This window comes from Annulohypoxylon maeteangense, assembly GCF_022496945.1.
Source record: "Annulohypoxylon maeteangense strain CBS 123835 unplaced genomic scaffold GGS22scaffold_15, whole genome shotgun sequence".
Classification (NCBI taxonomy): domain Eukaryota; kingdom Fungi; phylum Ascomycota; class Sordariomycetes; order Xylariales; family Hypoxylaceae; genus Annulohypoxylon; species Annulohypoxylon maeteangense.
Window position 1 is genome coordinate 927,842 of NW_025953262.1, and position 19,484 is coordinate 947,325.

The window sequence follows — 19,484 nt, forward strand, 5'->3', positions numbered from 1 at the left end:
TATGATAGAGCTATCAACCTTCAAGGCATCATTTGCCCTACAAAGTATCCAAATGCATCGAGGCCATGGTCATCTCAGCTGATTGGACCGCGGGTTCGGCCAAGTCCTCGGATTAGAGCACTTCGACGTTTCATGCATACTTTGTGTCATGATGGGTAGTACATATCATACTTCCAGGGAAATCATCTCTCTAGAATACATGATAGGAACTGAAGCGAAACCTCAGCCGTGCTTATCTTTCGCTCGTCAAGCAACATCGCGGATGTCGGCCGGTCAGTCTGCGGCCGGTACGCCTCCGTCACGAGAATCTGTACTCAACTAGTGGCTTTCTAGGTATGTCACTCAGAGACACTATATGACGTGACGGCCCCCGTCTTATACTTAACGATTTGTTCAGATTATTACTGCGCGACATCATGCGGCTTACCAGAATCCAGTTGTATAGTCGTTCCTCTACGACAGACTACTAGATCGAACCGTGAAGCTATTCTAATAGCTACTCTAATTCGTAAACCAGCTTGAACTAAACGCAGCTGAGAAGACATTAATTTCTCTTCTGGCCACTACTCTCGGCCTTGCTCTTATTTTACTATCTCGGAGACAGGTTTGCTTCGAATTGTTCCCAGTCTCATAACCGCGTCTATCCGCCAATTCATAAAATCAAGATGAACCATCTAGCCCGGAGTTAAGATACTTAAGTACTTCACATTGATGACATGTGGCTTTTCGAGGCGCAACTTACGACGTATTCCCAAGAATACTAGGTACTGTGCTAATCTCCAAGCTACTATCTAGAGATGGTTAAACTCATCAGAATTCGTCTCAAGAAATTTACGACAGCTAGGTATTTACATCTTGGTACTCTTTTTTCGATTTTCGATTTTCGATAGGGCACCTACTAATATCTACGGCTGACCCAAGCTATTGGCTCCGTTACATCTGCTACTAGTGTATATACGCTATACTCGGAAGTCTAGCTTCGTTGGCGTTCTTTTACCGTCCCACTAACGGTATGCAATGTAATGCTGCTCGACACCTGTTTGCATCACACGATACTACAGCCTAGGTTATCGGAATTAATCTACGACTAGGCTCTTAATCTAGCAAGGCGTGTGCTTCAAGAGGATATTGGACAGGAAGCAGTCGTATTATAGGTTACAGAGGGTTTATGGTTGGTCGGTATGTGACTAGTCTAGGGTTCATTACGAGAACTACACGGCCAAAGTCTTCTCACACGCAAATCCCTCATTCCCATTTGAGAGACGTGGAGACTTGAGAAATGCTAGAATGCTCCGCTTTCTAATATTATCTAGCGCAATAAGAAAGGGTTACCCTAAGACATCATGGTTGACACTCGCTGTCTGACAGCTCTAGGCAAGACCGAGTTCATCCAACTCCAAAGCCTTGCCGTTATTACCTGCCTAGCTTAATATTGGAGCAATTCCAAACGACAAGGCTGTTCGCTAAGGACCACCTGCTTTCTCCTGGAACAAATAGGGATATACATGGTTGCCCTTCCGCTTTCATACTACCGTCCAACGGCATGATCGAGGAACGCCATAGCGTGACCCTACCACTGCTCTCAGGGGCCTAGGCACACTGATAGGAGTCAGCTAAGGAGAGACCCTGCATAAACTGCATTAAGATACTACTGTAGCTAGTACGACAATGACATCTGGTTAGCTACCCTCCCAAAGCCATGCACAATTAGCTGGATCACCCGCTATTCGCAGATTAGGATCGCGGCCCCTAGGTCCTAGTTCCGCTCTAATATGATATCTATTCCGGAGCAGGTCAAGGAAACAATAATCATACCCTCCCCTTATGCGGTTAATTGAAAATGGAAACGCTTTCCCCACCCGATGCAAGACGTGGGCGCGCTGTTGTTTGACCAAACCTCCTTTACTATATGATTCTTAGAGTGATGGTCGTCAACTGAAGGCATACCATTGTACTGCCTCCGTTAGAATCTCATCCGACACGAGTATCACCCATCCAAAATAAGGGGTTTGTTGGTACCAAGTTTTTGACGAATAGTTTACAGATTTCCCACTCTATTGATCGAATTTGCTGCAAAAAGGTCGCCACGAAGACGGCGTCGACGGAATAGATGCAGACGTGTGAACGTAAGAGCTGGATGATCGCCTAGATGCAAGCGATAAAGGGTTGAACCACCGGTGTCCAGTATTCGGAGTGACGTCCTCTTGAGACAATACATTACGCATAACTCAATGAGGTAGGTGATCAAAAATCCATTTTTTTTAATAATTGCCGTCCTCAGTGACAAGCACGTGTAAACCTTCGCATAATTCTAATGATTTCTTCTAATACGCCCCTAGTGGCGGCAAGATCAACGATGTTGTAGATTTCTCGAATGCGATGTCTTGATCTAGGCATCGGTCTGGAGAGGCTGACGCATCTAAAACTGCCCGTGCTACATACGTGTAACGAGGCCGGAGTTAACCCCTGAGACGTCGACTCTCGCCGAGCACAGCGGCTCGAGAATATTCCACCCCACGACGACAGTCTACGCTCATGATGGCTCTTACACAAACATCCCCAACCGAATTTTACCGCCGATCCCCATCAATCAGCCAGTCAGCTTGGCCCTTTTCGAGATGATACTTAGCCCAACTACTCATCTTTACAGGCCGGTGGCTACCCCAATTTCTTCTAACGTCGGCTTGCCTCGGACTGACGATCGCCATAGGGACGCGGATCGATGTAAGCGACTAGACCTCCGCTGTTGGAACATCTAAGAGAAAAATGTCACTTGCAGAGGGTAGGCGCCCGGCGTTCGACGTTGGAGTTGAAACATATCCCCGAGAGAGCGAGCCAATGATGGGGATGAACTCGCCTATAAACCGTCTAGACTGTTCCATAGCGGAGATCTTGTACCCGCCGGAGCCTCGTGATGACAATCGAGCGGCCTCGTCGATTGTTACTACACATGGAAGCTGATATCTTGCATCGACTAAAGGGAGCAGGGCCGATACTCATTCACCGCCTCCCGCCGAATCGATCTTCTAGTTGGCATCTAGACCTCGTTAAGCGTACATTTGCATCCTTACCCCTTGATCAGATGTCACGAATATGCGAAGATGTTGCTCTTGCCCCTTCTCTGAGGCTACATACTTCCTCGGCAGCTGGAGTTCTATCATGTGTCAATAATGACGCGTCATTCTGGCAATTCTCAAGAAGGCATTCGGATAGGATCCTGCTAGGAGTCTTCCCATTTTCTGGCACGCATACCTCGGGTACAGATGTAAAGATAGCAAAGAACGAATTCTTCGCTAGCTCGTCTAATTTTAGAGTGTTTAGGAACAACCAAGGCTTCAAGAACTTCTACGAAATACCTGCGGCTTAATTTTCGGGTATCCTGAGTTCTTATTGTCACCAGTTCATTACTTTCAAAGGGCCTCTAAGATAGGAGCTGAATGGAGTGGCGAACAGAGATGCCTGATAACGGTATCGTAATAAACTTTCCCGATTTTTTACTATCTTTTTGCCACTTTTTTCGGCCCGTCCCGTCACTAGCTGTTCAGCCCCTGAGTTGGAACCGCCCCCTTTTCCCCCATTGAATACCTTCAAGTCACTATCATGAATTACATACCAAGATATAGGTTTAAACAAATGAGTCTTCGATTTTCTATTTCCTTCTCGAGTCTTATATGCCTTTCGCGCTAGACCATCATAGCATTCAACGATTCGAAAACCCTACTAGGTACACTACCAATATATCTACAAAAAACCAAGGCTCGCCATCTTCACATGTTTGCTTGACGTCGAAAAAAAAGCGTTTCTTCAGCACATTCCAATCTTCTACCAACCCACTACTCCGTCACTTCAATGTTGCTGGTTCGTCTGATCACGTGTCTGGGTATTCCAAATTTAATTATTATCAAGTAATCCATATTCGCATTTCCACCAACCCCTCCCCCTTCTCCGATGCATTACCGCTGCCGCCAATTTAAACTCTTCCCGTCCTTCTCCGCAGGCAACTGAGTCTCGCCACTCATCTCCATCGGCTCCCCATGCTGTGCCAGTTCCGTCGGCGGCCAGTTAACCTGTACCACGGACTGCTGGTGCGGGTATTGTTGCGGATAATGTTGCTGCTGCGGAGGGGGATGTTGGTACGGCGTCGACGACCATGTCGTGTCGCTCCAGGACCCGGGTGTAGTCGCGGCCCCTCGTGGCGGAGCTTCCGCCTCTAATTCCTGCTGCGGGATCTGTGTCCTCTTCTTCCGCCGCGACCAGAACATCCATAGTATCAAGCCACCTATCGCCATCACGCCCAACGCCGTCCCGATTCCTATCCCGGCCGCCGCACCACTGCTGAGCCCATGACTTTCGCCGGCTCCCGCCGCCGCTGTCGAGGATGCGGTTTCCGATGCAATGGAGCTGCTACCCGAAGTCTGGGACCCCGTCGTTGTCGTCGCTGTATCCGTGGACGCGCTATTCTGTACAACTACGCCGTACGCCATTATCGTGCCCGGGGCTCGTAGACTCGTTACTGTCCCCGCTGTCTCGCCTCCGGCTATCGTGCCGTCGATCGTTGTGAAACTCGTCTGTGTGTTGACTCTGTATACGCTCATGCAGCCGAGCGTGGGGCCCCACGGGTAGCTGTAACTGCTTGACGTCGATGCGCATACGTAGTTCCCTTGCCTGTTTGTGGGATGTTAGATTTCTGTTATGGGTATTGCTTTTCTGGGTGTTTTGATGATGGAATCATTTAATAGGATGAGAGCTAACCCCCTAGCTGCTCTAGATAGGAACCTAGTAGGTATATATCCATCCATCATAGCTATTACAACCATCGTGTATCGATTATAGAAACTCAAGAATAAAAAGACATTGCGAATTATTAGTACTTACGGACAGCATGTCGCCCGCGTGGTGAAGCTGTTATCACCACCGGTCGATATCGACTCGCACGCGCGTGTGTACCCTACGGGACATACTCCGGGGCTGTAGTACTGGTTCTGGTAGGGCGAGTAGCTGTCTGGGAAACACGAGGACTGGCCCGGTTGCCCGTGTAGCCAGTAGAACGTCGAAGCGGTGTTTACCCAGTACAGCGCCGACGAGGCGGTGCAATCGGCGGGCGGCGTGAAGGTCGTCGTGAGCGCGCCGAGAGACATGATGGGATTGGATGAGTGGCCGAGGCGGTGTTGTTCTCGTCAGACGCGGTATATAGATTTTCTTCTTCTCTTGATCCCTCCTCTTCTGCCTTTTCTTCCTCGTTGCCTAGATAATTCCTATTACTCTTACGACGTAAATGCCCTCGATGTCAATCTGAATATCGACTAATTCGACCGGATCCAACAGCCTCGATTATCCGCGTAATATTCCCACAGATGAGGAAGTCGTCGTGTCTATCGTTTTGATGTGTTTCGATCTCCGATCCTTTCCCCCCTTATCCCCGTCAAGCTTCGAAGGAGATATACCCTATTCGGTGATCAACCGTACGTGCCTCCGATTCGCAGCGGCCGTGCTCGCGGAGAAGAAGTAAGATTCTGGACGACGATCCGGGTGAAATAATTATCTTCGGTCTTGTCCTGCCTTGATAGTAGATACTAGATACCTAGGTGTGTACGAAGTATGTACAGTATCTAAAGGCGGAGAGGAAGCACGACAGACAGACACCGACTTAGGTTTATCAGGTTCGTCCCAGGTTTAAGCCAGGACTCAGCCCAAAGACAAATAAAACGGCCCCCAAAAAGACCTAGATGGGGTCCCGGATTTTGGAAAACCTGGAAGGATTCGCATCCCGGCTAGCAGCTATGATCTCAGGTGGTATGAGGTAGGTAATGTAGCCCATAATCTTACCTACCCTTTGCCGCGCTGGGCTTTTTGCCTGCCCTGAAAAAAACAGACACCCCCCTGCGATGTCCGGCTTAGCCCAGGCACTTTTTCTCTGGTCCCTTTTGCTGCTACCGTCTTGGTGGGCTGGGCACTCGGACTTCGAGCCATCCCATTCGACGCCATTGAGATCATTTCATGCAAAGCCTGCATGGTTGGGGTTGCATCGCAAGCGCCCTGCCCTATTCGACTAAGCCTTACTTCTTTCAGCGTGGGATCGACATCCTAGGCTTATTTAAAACTCGTTCGAGCTTTTGCTGTGGGGACAGCTATGTGGTGTCGTTGCGCGGGAAGCGGGATACTTGAGCCCATAGCCGGAATTGCAAATCCATATGGATTGTGTTCGTTACCTCCTACCAAGTTGGTAATGTTTCCTGTTTCCCATGGTAATTACTCATCGCTATATACCTACTCTTCGTGAGTTGTTGGTAAGTTATTATGTAGAGTCGGAAACACGAAACAAAATCTGTGCCGCCTCCATATTACTGTACACAATATTCACATGTATGTACCTACGTGTCTCGTGAGAATAATCGTGGGTAAATTCTCCACACCCGCGGCATCTTCCGCGCAATAGAACAAGCAGACGATCCCGCGGTCCCGTTGGCGCAATTCCAGAAAGTGGATAACGTTAAAAATAAGAAGTTAAAATCCTAACCCCTACCGACGCTTACTTTTAAGGCTTCGACGCCATCACCAATCATCTTCACTTTTTCACTTAGTGTAGTTGTAAATAATAATAGGTACGGGTCAAAGTCCTTTGCACAATCAGATATGAAGTTACATAGCAGCATAGTTCAGTCCTTTTGTCGATAGATGAACGCGCGGTGTACTGGACAATGGGAATTAACGATTGCTGCCCCAGTTAAGGTGAGAATTTAGTATCGGAAGCCAAGCCAAAGCTGAACTATAATATCCATCGCGATGTGATAAGAGAGATTGGAGAAGAGAAAAGAAGCAACCCGGGCAAGACACTTCAAACAGCCATCATGTAGGTAGATGTGACATATTAAATGCAAATATCAAAATTGAAATGGTGGGAGGTTATGAATATATTATAATATTCTCACATCGAATAGAAATCATTCAAGGATACAAGATGACCGATCGTCATTACATGCATTGCCACTATGCGGCGCCCCATTTACGTAAGGTGTGGTATGATGCTTTAGGTAAAGCACAAAAAGGACGGCAGCTGAGACGGCAATGCCATCCAATCTTGCAAGTCCTACAAGCTCCCTTATAATGAGACATTATGAACTCACGCTTACGTCGTATAGAAGTCCGGTCATAGTGTATTGCTTCTGGAATAGCTCTATGCATCCATACGGCGCAGGTAATTATGAGTTCCACGTGAGTTATACTAGCTCGATAACCGGCGAAACGGGTTGACGCTGAGGCTAGAAAACAGAGTAGTATTACAGGAACGCCCTACTTCCTACTCGCAAGACCACTAACAAGCTTCCCTTCTAGATGACATCAGCCAGCTGAAACATCTCTTCAGCTTGTGCAACTGTTACTAGACATAAGAAAATCCAATGGCAACTAATCGCGATAGCACTACACAAATATAGCGGGTAAGGCTGGTTTGGCCTACATGCCAAGCTTCCGCTAATACAGACTTGGTGTGTGTTTTTTATTATCGCTGGACGGATAGAACCAATTCCAGCGCGCCTCTGCAGAGGGCCAAGTCGTATATATGTAAGCCGCACTCACACGGGAAATGATAATACGGGTGACAGCCGCGTCGTGAGATTGATGACTATGTGGCTTTCCACGTTAATTTGTATAGTACATTCTCAAGCTAAATTCGGGAAAGATCATATGAAAAAGCAAAAGAGGAAAAAAGGGGGAGGGGAGGGTTCCGCCCACATCTTCGCCCCTCTTTCAATTACGACGTATTCGAAAGATGGACCTCCTCGCAAGAGCCGCATCCAAGTAAGATACGCGCTGAATTGTAAACATACATACGATGAAAAAGATGGCACCCGTATTTCTCAGTGATGACACATCTACTCCAACGCACCTGAATCCTTAAGAATACTCATTATTTACGTCAAGTAGGCACCTAGACATACAAGTAAATTGGCTAACTGGAATAACTAGATAGATAAGTACCTAGTATCCGTCCAAAACGTCTTGAATCTGGGATTAATCCGCAGCACGAGCTGCCATCTATGCTCTTTCTATCATTGCTTCATCTTAAATGCCTTGCTTAGCCGTTGCTATCGTCTTATTTCCTTGCTAGAGAAGGTATCATAGACCTCTTACAACACCACAAATCGTGCTTAGCGTAAACGTAGTTCCATTTCGGTCTGTAGAATAACTCCAGTGCTTCCAAAACGAGGCATAGTCATATTAGTAGCATGTACATGTCGGTATTCGGATCGTTCGTCTTAACTTTCTTTCATTAGGAACGCATACGAAGTTCCGGGAGATAGTCGATCGTAGGCGTGGATCGATCCGACACACCCCGCGCCACACCATATTCTAATACATATCAATATTCATAGTCCCTTTCAGCGGCCACCCTTCATAGCAGCGCGGCGTCTTGCCTTATCAGCCACCGCCTTTAACGCCAGTTTGACGTCCTTCTGGCCATCCCAAGACTCGATATCGTAGTATATGGGCGCAAGTTCCTGTCACCGAGTTAGTACGATATCCATACACTGCTCTAAGTTCATTAGGGTGTTAGTTAACATACCAAGAGCCACTCCGGTTTGATCCCCGTCACCGTTCGAATGTAGTGCTTAGAGGTCATAACGAACTCGTTATAAAGAACCCATTCGTAATCCGTCTGCAGCACTGTGCTCGGATGTAGCATAACTGCTTGGGCGTTGTCCTTGAGTGTGCGGTACACCTTCTCCTTCTCCCTCTTGGCAACCTGCATGAAGAAGCCGGTAACTAGAGCTCGGCGAATATTGGGGTAGTAATTCTTGTCATTGAAATTCGTGCTGATGAGATCCAAGTCTTGCGTCTCCATGATCCGCTTAAGTTGAGCGCGAACGTTATCTGCGCTTGAAAGGTGGCGGAATGATAAGTAGTGCTTGTGACACCATGCTCTTGCATCCTCTCCGCTGTTGAGTATTCCTTTGAATGCGTGGTATACATTCAACATTGTCAGGTGGTCCCCATCATCGTGCTTGAATAGCTTCTTCATCTCGTCAGCCTCTCGCCTCTTATTGGCCGGCCGTACGAAAATCTGGGGAACTGAGAGAAGCGCCGTGATCGAGAGAATTTCATTTGAGCAATAGAACTCGGGACTTGAGATCAACATGACTGCGAGAGAAGGATCTAGGGGGTATTCGGATGCATAACCACCGAGAGACGTTAGCTGACCCTCGTCATCGAGACATGCGAGGTAGTTCAATTCTTCAAGGGCGCGCATCATGGTTTCGGGAGCAGGGGGGTCCATCAAATCGAAGTGCACAAGATCCTCGACACCGTGCTTCTTTAACTCTAACACGGTATTGGCGAGGTTGGAACGGAGAATTTCAGGATAAGTTTGCTCGATCAACTCTTCTTTGAACGCCTTCTCCGTGTATAGTCGGAAGCATTTTCCAGGCTTCGTTCGACCAGCACGACCAGCTCGCTGCTGAGCAGAAGCCTTTGAGATGGCGGAAACCAGCAATGATTCTACTCTCAGTCGAGGGTTGTAGATCTTTTGCTTGCTGAAGCCGGGGTCAACCACATAAACAATACCGTCGATTGTCAAACTAGTCTCGGCAATATTGGTCGACACGATACACTTTCGGCCTGGCTTACCACCTTTTCTGAGAGGGGGAGGTGCCTTATCGAAGATCTTCTGCTGCTGGTGAGGAGGAAGAGTGCCGTAAAGCGGGTATACGGCCATTGGACCACAATCCGTTTCCCGCACAAGCTCATCAACCTCAAAAGAAATCTTTCTGCACGTATCCTCAATCTCCTCTTCTCCCGTGAGGAAGAGGAGGATGTCTCCTTCGTCCTCGCCAGCATGGATCTGAAGCACAGTGCGTATTGCGCCCTCAACATAGTCCTTCTCTGGCTCAGGAGTGTAAAAGATCTCAACGGGGAAGGTTCGGCCCGGTACGGCGAGTAGAGGGGCGTCGTAGAAGTAACGTTGAAATTTCTGGGCATCCAAGGTAGCTGACATGACGATGACCTTGAGATCTGGTCTGCGTCTAGTCACTTGTTTAAGGAGGGCCATGAGAATATCGGTCGCGAGAGTACGTTCGTGTGCTTCGTCCAAAATGATGCAACTGTATCGGGACATATCATGATCGTGCATGGCCTCTCTCAGTAGCATACCATCAGTCATATACTTCAACATAGTCTTCGAGCTAGTCTTGTCCTCGAAACGGATGCTGTAACCAACTTCTTCTCCCAGAGTAACGTCGAGCTCATCAGCAACACGCTGTGCGACGGACATCGCGGCGACTCGTCGTGGTTGTGTACAGGCGACCAACTTTCGGTTGAGGTGGGGGAGTTCGTCGTATACTACATACTGGGGTATTTGTGTAGTTTTTCCCGAACCAGTCTCACCAACGAAGACGAGGATTTGTGACTGATGGTACAGATCAAGGAATTCCTGTCTGTTAACAAATCGTTAGTAAATAGTAACAAAAGCTGGGATTGAAAAGGGCTGAACGAACCTCTGCTGACAAACGGGAAGGTTGCTTCGCGACTTCAGGATATTGAAGTATTGCTGAGAATGGGGCTCTCCGGTGAAAGGATTGTTGTCGGATTTCTCAGCTTCAAATGCCTGTTTCGCTGTCGTCTTTCGTCGTTTGAAGTGCGCTAACGGGGAACCTTTTGGTATCCTATCTTCATTGATGTTGTCGCCGTCTGCATCTCCATTGCCGTTATTCCAGTGCGCAAGGTATGGGTTGTACTTTGCTGGCTTTGCATCATCGGTATCCTCTCTCTTCATGCGTTTGGTCGGGGCCTGGACATCCGGACTGCTCATGCGCTTGCGCTCGTTGCGCGGAGACTCTTCCTTAATTTTATCAGTCATAGTTGCTAATAACAACTATGTGAATTGGGACAAGGGGGAAATTAAGGGAAAGTGACAGATATACGCGTGGCGTCGTGTCCGGGAAGTTAGCTGTTTTCACAAGAAACGGTTTTGGACAAGGCTGACAAAAAAAAACGGGTTAAAGTTAGAAGTTGAAAGTTTGAAGTTCTAAAAGTCAAATTATTTTCTTGATCAAATCAATAGTCAGCCCCACCAAGTACGCGATTGATGCATACTGCATGCTGCCAATTCAAATATGCAACAAAAAAGAAATTACGATAGTATTGACTTAATAAAAGCATATATATTCATCACCCAAGTTTATTCATTAATAAAGTAAAGCAGTATCTGCTCATTGGGGGACAGTAAGAGCCGATGTGTAGAGCAGCAAGTAGGCATTCTTTAGATCTCACACCACTAATACTACTGCTTTAAAAATCAAGCTCTGTCGAAACCATCGCGGTTGAGTCACTACAAACAGAAAAAAATCCTTACACGTGTCACACAAGCTTGTTCGCCTTAACCTCCCATAGTATACACCTGCACTGTTCCTCGAGATCCCTATCCGCCTGTCGCATATAAGTCTCGTTCGTGTCCACGAATCCGAGGTATGAAAAGATGTCAGCCCTGTCCCATAAACCCTATGCGTGCTACCCCACGAAAAATAACAAGCCTATGCAGGCACTAGGTCTAATGGTCAGGTTATTAGTCGAAAAGAAATGCAGATCTCCCTAGAGCTCCGCAGAGAAAAGGTCTTGCTTAATTAACGCCAAACTCCGCCGAACAGTACATACCATTCCGAGTAACTGTCGCATCATGGTTGTCGTTACCTTCGTTGCCCGTGCGCCTGCCGTCCCATCTGCACCCCGCAAGCAACAACTTAAACGTTGCCGCCCGCAGGACCGCTATACGTATCACTTATTCTACGAGCATCCCTGATGATGCTCTCGATCAACTCCATCGAGTCGTCCGGTACCTCTGGAAGATCATTCGTAGCCGCGGCTGAAGATGGCACGAGTACCGGTGCGAGGGTATTCACTGTTGTGGCTGGTTGTGCTAGTTCCGTTGATTCCTGCTGAATTTCTGATGCCGAAAAATTCTCTGTGGCGGTTCGTAGTTGATGAATAGTGGTTGGTTGTAAAGTCTGTACGAATTCTCGTGACTGGCTGGATTGACGCTGTTGCTGTTAGGCACTGTCTGCGGAAACTCCTGCCAAAAAGGTCCGCTTACATTGCTGGGCTGAAGCCCTGGGTCTGCCATGTGCCTTGGGTTTCCAAACCCATCATTCATAAACGGACCCGGCGCGTTTAGAAAAGGAGGCGGATCAGGTACGGCGGGAGCTACAGCATCTAAAGCTGAGTACGGATTAGGTGGTTGTGGATTAGGTTGGGCCGTGACCTGCGTCTTTCTTATTGCCTCCCATGGTCGAGGAGGGGGTATGTATGTTTGCTTGGGCGCGTAGGTCATTGCCGTGGAACTTGAGTTTGTTAAAGAAGGCACTTTGTTGTCCAGGGTCGAATGTGATGGAATACGACTATCTGTTATAGATTGAGTATCTGAAGGCACTGGCATATGCGTTAAATTTGCAGGGGGTTGTGAATATGTTGAAAAGTCCGGTGCCGACTGTTGATTTGGTGCAGCTGGGCGGTCCTCGGGAGGAGTCTGCTGGCTTTGAGGCAGATGAACCTCCAGGCTGCTCCTCTGTAACATGGCAGCATACTGAGCTCGAATCGCGGGATGCAACTGTGCTATAGGTTCTTGGTTCGAATCCGACGCATTTGGTGCATATATTAATTGCTGGTTAGAATCATCTGTAATAGGCGAAGATGTTTTCGGTGTGGTAAATGGATTAGGAGACGCGGAGTAAGGCAAAGGGGCTGCTTGACGAGAAGGATCGTGATGGCCCGATTGCAACACCGGATTATGAGTCTCCTTATTCTCGGAACCATTGCTAAACGGAATTCGGGGAGCCGGGCTTAGGCTAGGCGTACTAGTAGCGAATCCTGTAGAGCGCCTTCTAATATCGAACAATGCTTCGGGGGATCTCATCAAGTGAGCTCGAAGGTTGCCCTCATATCCATTAGTAAACCCTCCCCAGTGAGCGTACGGCGTTCTGTATTTTGTGGAATCCCTATAAGACGGTTAGTGTAAGGTTTTGCTACAATAGCAAAGACAATCATCGTACCTGTTGTGATGGACCTGGAAAAATGCATATTTCTGGACAATATTGGGTCGTGGCTGTTTGACGACGTTCTGTTGTTGGAGGGCTTGGGGTTCTCCAATTGTCCCTTGAGCAGACGCAGAAGAAGGGGGTCGAATAGCGGATGAAGTCATCGGTGTATCGTATGAACGATTAGAAGCCAGCGAACTCGACCTAGCCCTAGCTTGAGCCTGGAAAAGTTGACCATTTTGCGGCGACGGAGAGGGCCCAAGGCCTGGAGGTTGCATAAACCCATGACTGAAGGGCGATTTCGCGGCTGAATCAATTTGACTAGTTCTGTACGAAAAAGGTGGAGTTCTAAATCGACGATCCGAACCAAACGCCAATGCTTGGCTGCCCTGACTATTGAGCGATGACCGATTCCGTTTGTGTCCGTTCTGCGAAGGAGTCGGTCGAGGTATGGGTGTTGGTTTCGATACAGCCTGCTGGGAAGTATATTGTGCGCTTTGCTGAGGTGTAGATACGGGCTTTGGGGTGGAATGATGAGATGGGTGCTGTACGTTCTGCTGTGAGGCAGAATCAGGTTTCGGTACCGTCTGCTGAGAAATTTGCCCATTCTGTTGATCTGTAAAAGCCGGCTGGTGCATAGGTTGCTGCAGAGAATATTGATTGACGTATTGAGGGGTGGAAGAAGATTTGGGGATTATTTGGTGCGAAGAGTACTGTTCAGTGTGTTGGATTGCGGGAGCCTGCTTCGGCACAACTTGCTGTGGTGCATACTGTACGTTTTGCTGAGGTCTGGGCGCCGGGACTAGCTTTGGTGCAGTGGGTTGTATAGAGAAGGGTGACGGGTTCGGGATGAATTGATGTGCAGTGAACGGAGGAGGCTTCGGAACAAATTGCTGGACTGTGAAGGGAGAATGAACGTAAGATGGTGCGACGGGTTCTCTTGGTTTGTATTGGTACGGCTTATCGGATTTCCCAGCTGTCGTGCTCGGTGTTTGAACCGAGAACGAAGGCCCGTACGACTTTCGAGGTTGAACTGCAGGTACAGCGGGTCGCGGAATGGTCTCCAAAAAGTTGCTCTTGGGGTTATGCTTAGGCCTCTTCGGATCATCTGTGTATTGAGCGCGAGCTTCGGTCGAATTTTTTCCAAGATAATACCAGATCTGGTTGTCCTTGGCGAAATCAATTTTGGCTTGCAACTTATTGGTGCAGTCGCATGCGTTGAACTCTGCCCAGGTGAATCCTTCGACGAACGGCGCATCTGCGCGAGGTAATTCCTCTGCGACCCTCTTGGTGGCGTTGATCTGCTCTTTAGCCTTGCGCGATGTAGGCATAGGGATAGCATTAGCAGACGCCTTCTGTAGGTGGAAGTCGGCTGGATCCGGGAGAAGAAGCCATTTCCATTCAACTTCGACACGATCCCTAAATGAAGTTAGCAAAAGTCCTTTATTAAAGGCCAAGTTGATTCCATACCCATGAGGAATAATGTCAACCAGGAATGTGCGCTCATCAGTCCGGTTTTCGACAATGACACCCGCGAATATTTCCCCGCGGTAATACTGCAACTGACATATATCGTCCTTTTTGAGAGCAGCGGCTGCATGTCGAGTCTTCTGGCATTCGTCTAGCACATTACCATCCAATTTCTTGTCTCTCTTGGTTCGATGGAAACGACAACTAAACTCGAAGCCTCGTTCCTTGTATTCAGTTCCATCCTCCCCAAAGATTGGCACATCTGCTTCTTCCACCATAACGCCCGCTGCTGCGGCACAAGTGGCGTGGTAGGAGCGGGCGCATTTCTTCTGGGAGCACTGGAAACACGCTCCCCTCTTAGAGCGGCAATACAAGCACTTGAGCTCCACGCACGCTTTGCTAATGTTCTCTACATTAGCGATGATTTCTTTTCCTTCAACCGTCTCGATCCAGGTCTCCGGCCCGTAAAGTGCGCAAATACGATGAGCTCTACGGCCATCGCTTGTTGAGAGTATCTCTTGGCCGGGTATATCATGGGGACATAGACAGCATGGGGGGTCGATGTGATTTTTGACACGGAGTCGAATCTTCTTGGCTCTCTTCTCCCCTTTCCCGGCTGCTAGACGTTTGCGTTTTCGCCCAGGTTGCTTTAATCTCACTGTATGGGAGGAAATTGGAGTTAGACCAACAACGCCAGTATCATCGTCCTCTTCATCTTCCTCTTCCTCCTCATCTTCGGTTTCTTCATAGTCCGTCTCCTCGCCTCTCAACTTGCGCTCAATCTCGTATACGTCTACCCATACGCTGTCTTGAGCTTGGGCACATTCGCATCTCTTGGCAATCTTTCCCATAGGCATCCAGGAGTCCAAGGCAAAGTTGACAGCTTCGGCACAGTTATACCCCAGATTGTACCCCGAATGGTAGCCGTAGGGATACGTGACGACAAACTCTCCAGGGTATGAGACGCACTTGTTGACCTTGATGTTAAAGTATTGCTGGAGGTGGTTCGGTGAGATGAGGAAAGCCTTGTGACGTAAGAACTGGTCGCAGGCCTTAGCATCGGTCGGCCAAATACTCTTCATGGCAGCTTCAAAACGACGAGCATCGCCTTGCGAGATACTATACCACTGCTTTGGGGCTCCAAAGTGCAAATAGTTAATGCTGTATAAGTCGACGTCTTCAAGATGCCATGCAAAAGTCGCCTTCCACATACCAAGATAGAGATATGCAGTGTTGACACCGGGAACTTTAGTGCCGAGGACATCAAGTAAGTTAGGAAGCCTATTGAGGTTCCAGACATCACATTCGTCATCGAATAGAGTTCCGGGGAGGTCCGCACCGTACAAGGGCTGAGCATATGTAAGAGTTTTCCAATATATCCGCTCGAGTTCCTCACATCTCTCGGGTGTATAATCGGAGATGTCCATACGGTAGTCAAAGTCCTTGAAGGCTTCTTCATCGATCCTAGCTGATGCTTCTCGCCTCGCGTACTTCCTTCGGGCTGATATAGACTGCGTCTTTGGTTTAGCCTGCCTAGAGCCACCCATCCGACCAACAATAGGGGGTCCATCGTCATCGTCCACATCAGCGCCCGGGTCCTGCTCTACAGACTCGATAATTTCTTCGTTAGGTTTAGGAGAGACAGGTGTCATTGGTCGGTCTTCTTGTTCGGCGGCGGTGGCGGTGGCGGCGTCCTTAACGGCGCCCCGTTTCCCTCTTCCTTTAGATGGCCGCCCGCGTCTCTTAGACTCGGTGGTAGTTGAGGAAGCTGGCTTCGGTTTCGAAGGAGCCTGCGCACGCCTCTCGCCTCGTCGAGCAGGCGGTTGATGTTCGCTTTGATCGCAGAGTTGTCGCCACTGCGGAATGTTGTAAGATCGTTGATGGAGAATGTTAACTTGTCGATAAGTGCCGTTTGATCCCATGATATCCTGTTTAATAGGCTCTTTGACCCTGATTTGCTTGATCATTTCATCAAGAGGGGGACGCTGATCCGTCCATTCCTTTGGAGGGATGATCTTGATGATGCCGGATTTCATACCGTAACAATCAACTTTAGTCATCTATTGAAAAAAAGAATAGGTTAGTTAGACCAGGATGGATCAAATAATGAAGTTAAAAGTTGCTGGGTAGAGGTCGTACAAATTTCTTAAAGTCCTTAAATTGATGCATATCCGGTCTGAAAACGGGAACGGTACCGGACCAATGGTCGGGGATGACCTCTCCGATGTCTTCTTCCTCCTCCCCTTCCTCTTCCTCCTGTTTAACATTGTCAGAATCCTGATTTTGATCTTGGTTCTGCGGTATAGAGGGCGAAATGTGGAGGTCCATGTCGACGGTCATGTCGATGAGATCTGGGTCGTCCAAATCACTCAGCTCGGAATCGTCGCTACCGTCCAACTTCATTGCGCTGTTACTATCGGGCGGTGAGTGAAGGCCGGTATGCTTGTTGTTAAGTGCATCGTTGTTGTTGTTATTGTTCGGAGGATCGCTTGCGACTTCAGTCTCAACCATCTCAGTCTTGGGCGCAGACGCCATTGCGGCGGTCGCTTCGGCAGACATGGTTGAAATTTAGTTGGCTACATGCGACCGATTAAATGGAATAATTTTCTCATCGACGTTCGTCGAACGGTTTATTCCTAAACCGTTCCTCTTTTTTATTTCTCTATTTAATTAATTGTCGTTGATAGAGAAAAAAGTAGAGGGAAAAATAAATTGAATTGAGCGATGTAGAGTTACAACTAAGGTCGAACGTCAAAAACTCCTTGTTGGATTGAATGGTCGAAATGAGGTCGGTTGGTCGGTCGTAGTACTGTGGAGAGGTGCGAAATGCAACTGCCAAGGTGGTGTATCAAAGCTTTCCCTACCTCGTGCTAGACCCTAGGCTGGCAGGCTGGTTGACTCAAAGGTCCCCACACGGCTAATCTACGGGATGTCAGCAGTGGTATGTTAGTGGTATGTTTTTGCCTTTTCAGGTGTTGGGGGCCTGAGAGTAATGGATATTTTGGGGAAGTTCAGGCGGGTTCAGGTGCGGAGGTGCTTTCCTTCCTTCCAAGTTATCGAGAGCTGCGAGGGATGGAAGGCTGGGAAGCAAAGATATGGGGTCTGCACCTTCCTGACCTTCCAGACTCTGGTTGTACTTGCCAAATACAAATTGATTCAAATGAAAATTCGTTTGGTGGTGCCTACCAATTTTACTTTCATCTACGCAGCAAAGCTCGAGTTAATTGCTCAAATATCCATTGTTCTTTACACAGAGAGTTTCCAAGGTAAGAGCGATACCTGTTTCTAAGCAACGGACTGACTGCACTGTAGCCCATGTACCTAAGTATATAGGTACATTGGTACATTTGTAGATCAATATCTGTTTTAACGTTATCAGATGCCGCAGCACAGGCCAATAGGAATTCCTTTTCGTGGTCGGGTCGGGGGTCGGGATTTAAGAGCTGCAGTGTCGATGAGGCGATCATATGGAAGAGCCTCTTCTTCCCTTATTGGATGAAGATATAGATATCCATAGAGATACATATCTCAGATATCTCAGATCTGGTCCCACAGCATCTACAATTGTCATTAACCGAATCGCATAAGTAGGCAGGTATCCATACCTTTTTTATCTTAGGTAGCTCTTTCCATCCCGCATTGCGATGCATCCATGAATGTTACCTTGAATTATCTAATTTTTAACGATCTTGCATGACCTTCGATAAACGTCACTGTCATGTCAATGCTAACTCTCTATTCAGTTAAGATAAACTCTGACGCATATTTATTTATTCATATTCTATCTCATTATGGGGAATCGCGGATCCAAAAAGTTTATCCTTTACGTACACAAGCATATCGAGTCCAGGGCCATCTCTGTACAGTATCGTCATAGTTCCCGTCTTCCCGCCCCGAAGGGCTAATGCCTTCCGACAATGCAGATCGGTATGCCCCAGAAAATCGATGTCATCCCAGCATTCATATTAAGCATTGCTTATGTACCTTGCCGTTTCCCGACAACCGCTGACATCATGAATGTATTATAAGCGTTGCTTATTACAATTCATAAATTCATGTAACTATAGTTATTACTAACCTCCTAGCAAGAGTAGAGGCTGAACTTTGATAGGACAAAGATGACTCTACCATCATTGGTAGAACTATATCTCCTTAAATGCCAATTTGCTACAATCACCATCCGTGTCCATATCTGGTCGTCAAACACAAGGAACAATACCACATTCAAAATCCGGATGCAGGAACTTGGTAACAGTCAACTACACGTAAACCAAGTACCTAGCATTCATTTACATTTCAAGGAAAGATGTGTCAATTATAACATACTAACCTGTCCCAAGGTAGATAGTTAAAGGCGATCATTACATCAGTGCATCCGAAGCTCATCGTGGACTGTCTAGTCCATTACTGACTCTCTTGACCTGCTTGACTACCAGGTGGTTTATATATCGGAGCGCTTTTCGACCCGAACCTTTCGGATGATGCTTAAAACAAGCATCAAGTGGAGAAGGAAGATGTCCTTATGAAGAATTGCCAGACGAAATGTATGGCATGAGGCTAGTAACAGCTCATTCGGGATCTATTACAAAGCCTGAGGTATAAGCTATTTCGAATACAGTAGAAACATATCGAAGCGCGAGTCATTCTCGTGAGTTCGGGACAGACACAATCCCGTGAGTTGGCTATACGTGCGATCCTAATGTAGGGTGTATACGGAAACTCCCGTAAGAGGTTAGAGTTACGCCAATCAACGAGGGTGGACGGAAGTCGTTACGTATTCGCAACGATTCACCAAGAGTCTAGGTTCACCCCGTCTGTTCTTAGGTTATTATCGGGTCATAGTTCGTCGCCTAATGGGTAGTGAAACATACGATGGAAGTCTTAATGATCAGGGAATGGACAGGCGCTCGGTGAAAATTCTAGGACTAAAACCCGACTATTTAACCAACCAGCAATATTCATTACAAACCACCAAGACATATAGCGTATTAG

At 47.7% G+C, this 19,484-nt stretch overlaps 3 protein-coding genes across 3 annotated transcripts; all 3 read right to left on the reverse strand.

Annotated features, from left to right (window-relative positions):
• Positions 1 to 3,639: 3,639 nt before the first annotated feature.
• Positions 3,640 to 5,855, reverse strand: GGS22DRAFT_169991 (uncharacterized protein). The gene is made up of 2 exons (XM_047962402.1): positions 4,876 to 5,855; positions 3,640 to 4,665 (listed from the first exon to the last, which is right to left on the reverse strand). The coding sequence occupies exons 1-2, from the start codon at positions 5,136 to 5,138 to the stop codon at positions 3,954 to 3,956; spliced, it is 975 nt and encodes a 324-aa protein (XP_047816485.1). The 5' UTR covers positions 5,139 to 5,855; the 3' UTR covers positions 3,640 to 3,953.
• Positions 5,856 to 7,945: 2,090 nt separating this feature from the next.
• On the reverse strand, positions 7,946 to 10,999 carry GGS22DRAFT_169992 (P-loop containing nucleoside triphosphate hydrolase protein). The gene is made up of 3 exons (XM_047962403.1): positions 10,491 to 10,999; positions 8,564 to 10,430; positions 7,946 to 8,498 (listed from the first exon to the last, which is right to left on the reverse strand). The coding sequence occupies exons 1-3, from the start codon at positions 10,850 to 10,852 to the stop codon at positions 8,379 to 8,381; spliced, it is 2,349 nt and encodes a 782-aa protein (XP_047816486.1). The 5' UTR covers positions 10,853 to 10,999; the 3' UTR covers positions 7,946 to 8,378.
• A 137-nt stretch (positions 11,000 to 11,136) lies between these two features.
• GGS22DRAFT_169996 (uncharacterized protein) lies at positions 11,137 to 17,375 on the reverse strand. Its single transcript, XM_047962404.1, has 5 exons — positions 16,632 to 17,375; positions 14,493 to 16,552; positions 13,038 to 14,441; positions 12,083 to 12,983; positions 11,137 to 12,029 (listed from the first exon to the last, which is right to left on the reverse strand). Exons 1-5 carry the CDS (start codon positions 17,049 to 17,051, stop codon positions 11,733 to 11,735), a joined length of 5,082 nt encoding a protein of 1,693 aa, XP_047816487.1. The 5' UTR covers positions 17,052 to 17,375; the 3' UTR covers positions 11,137 to 11,732.
• Positions 17,376 to 19,484: the final 2,109 nt, after the last annotated feature.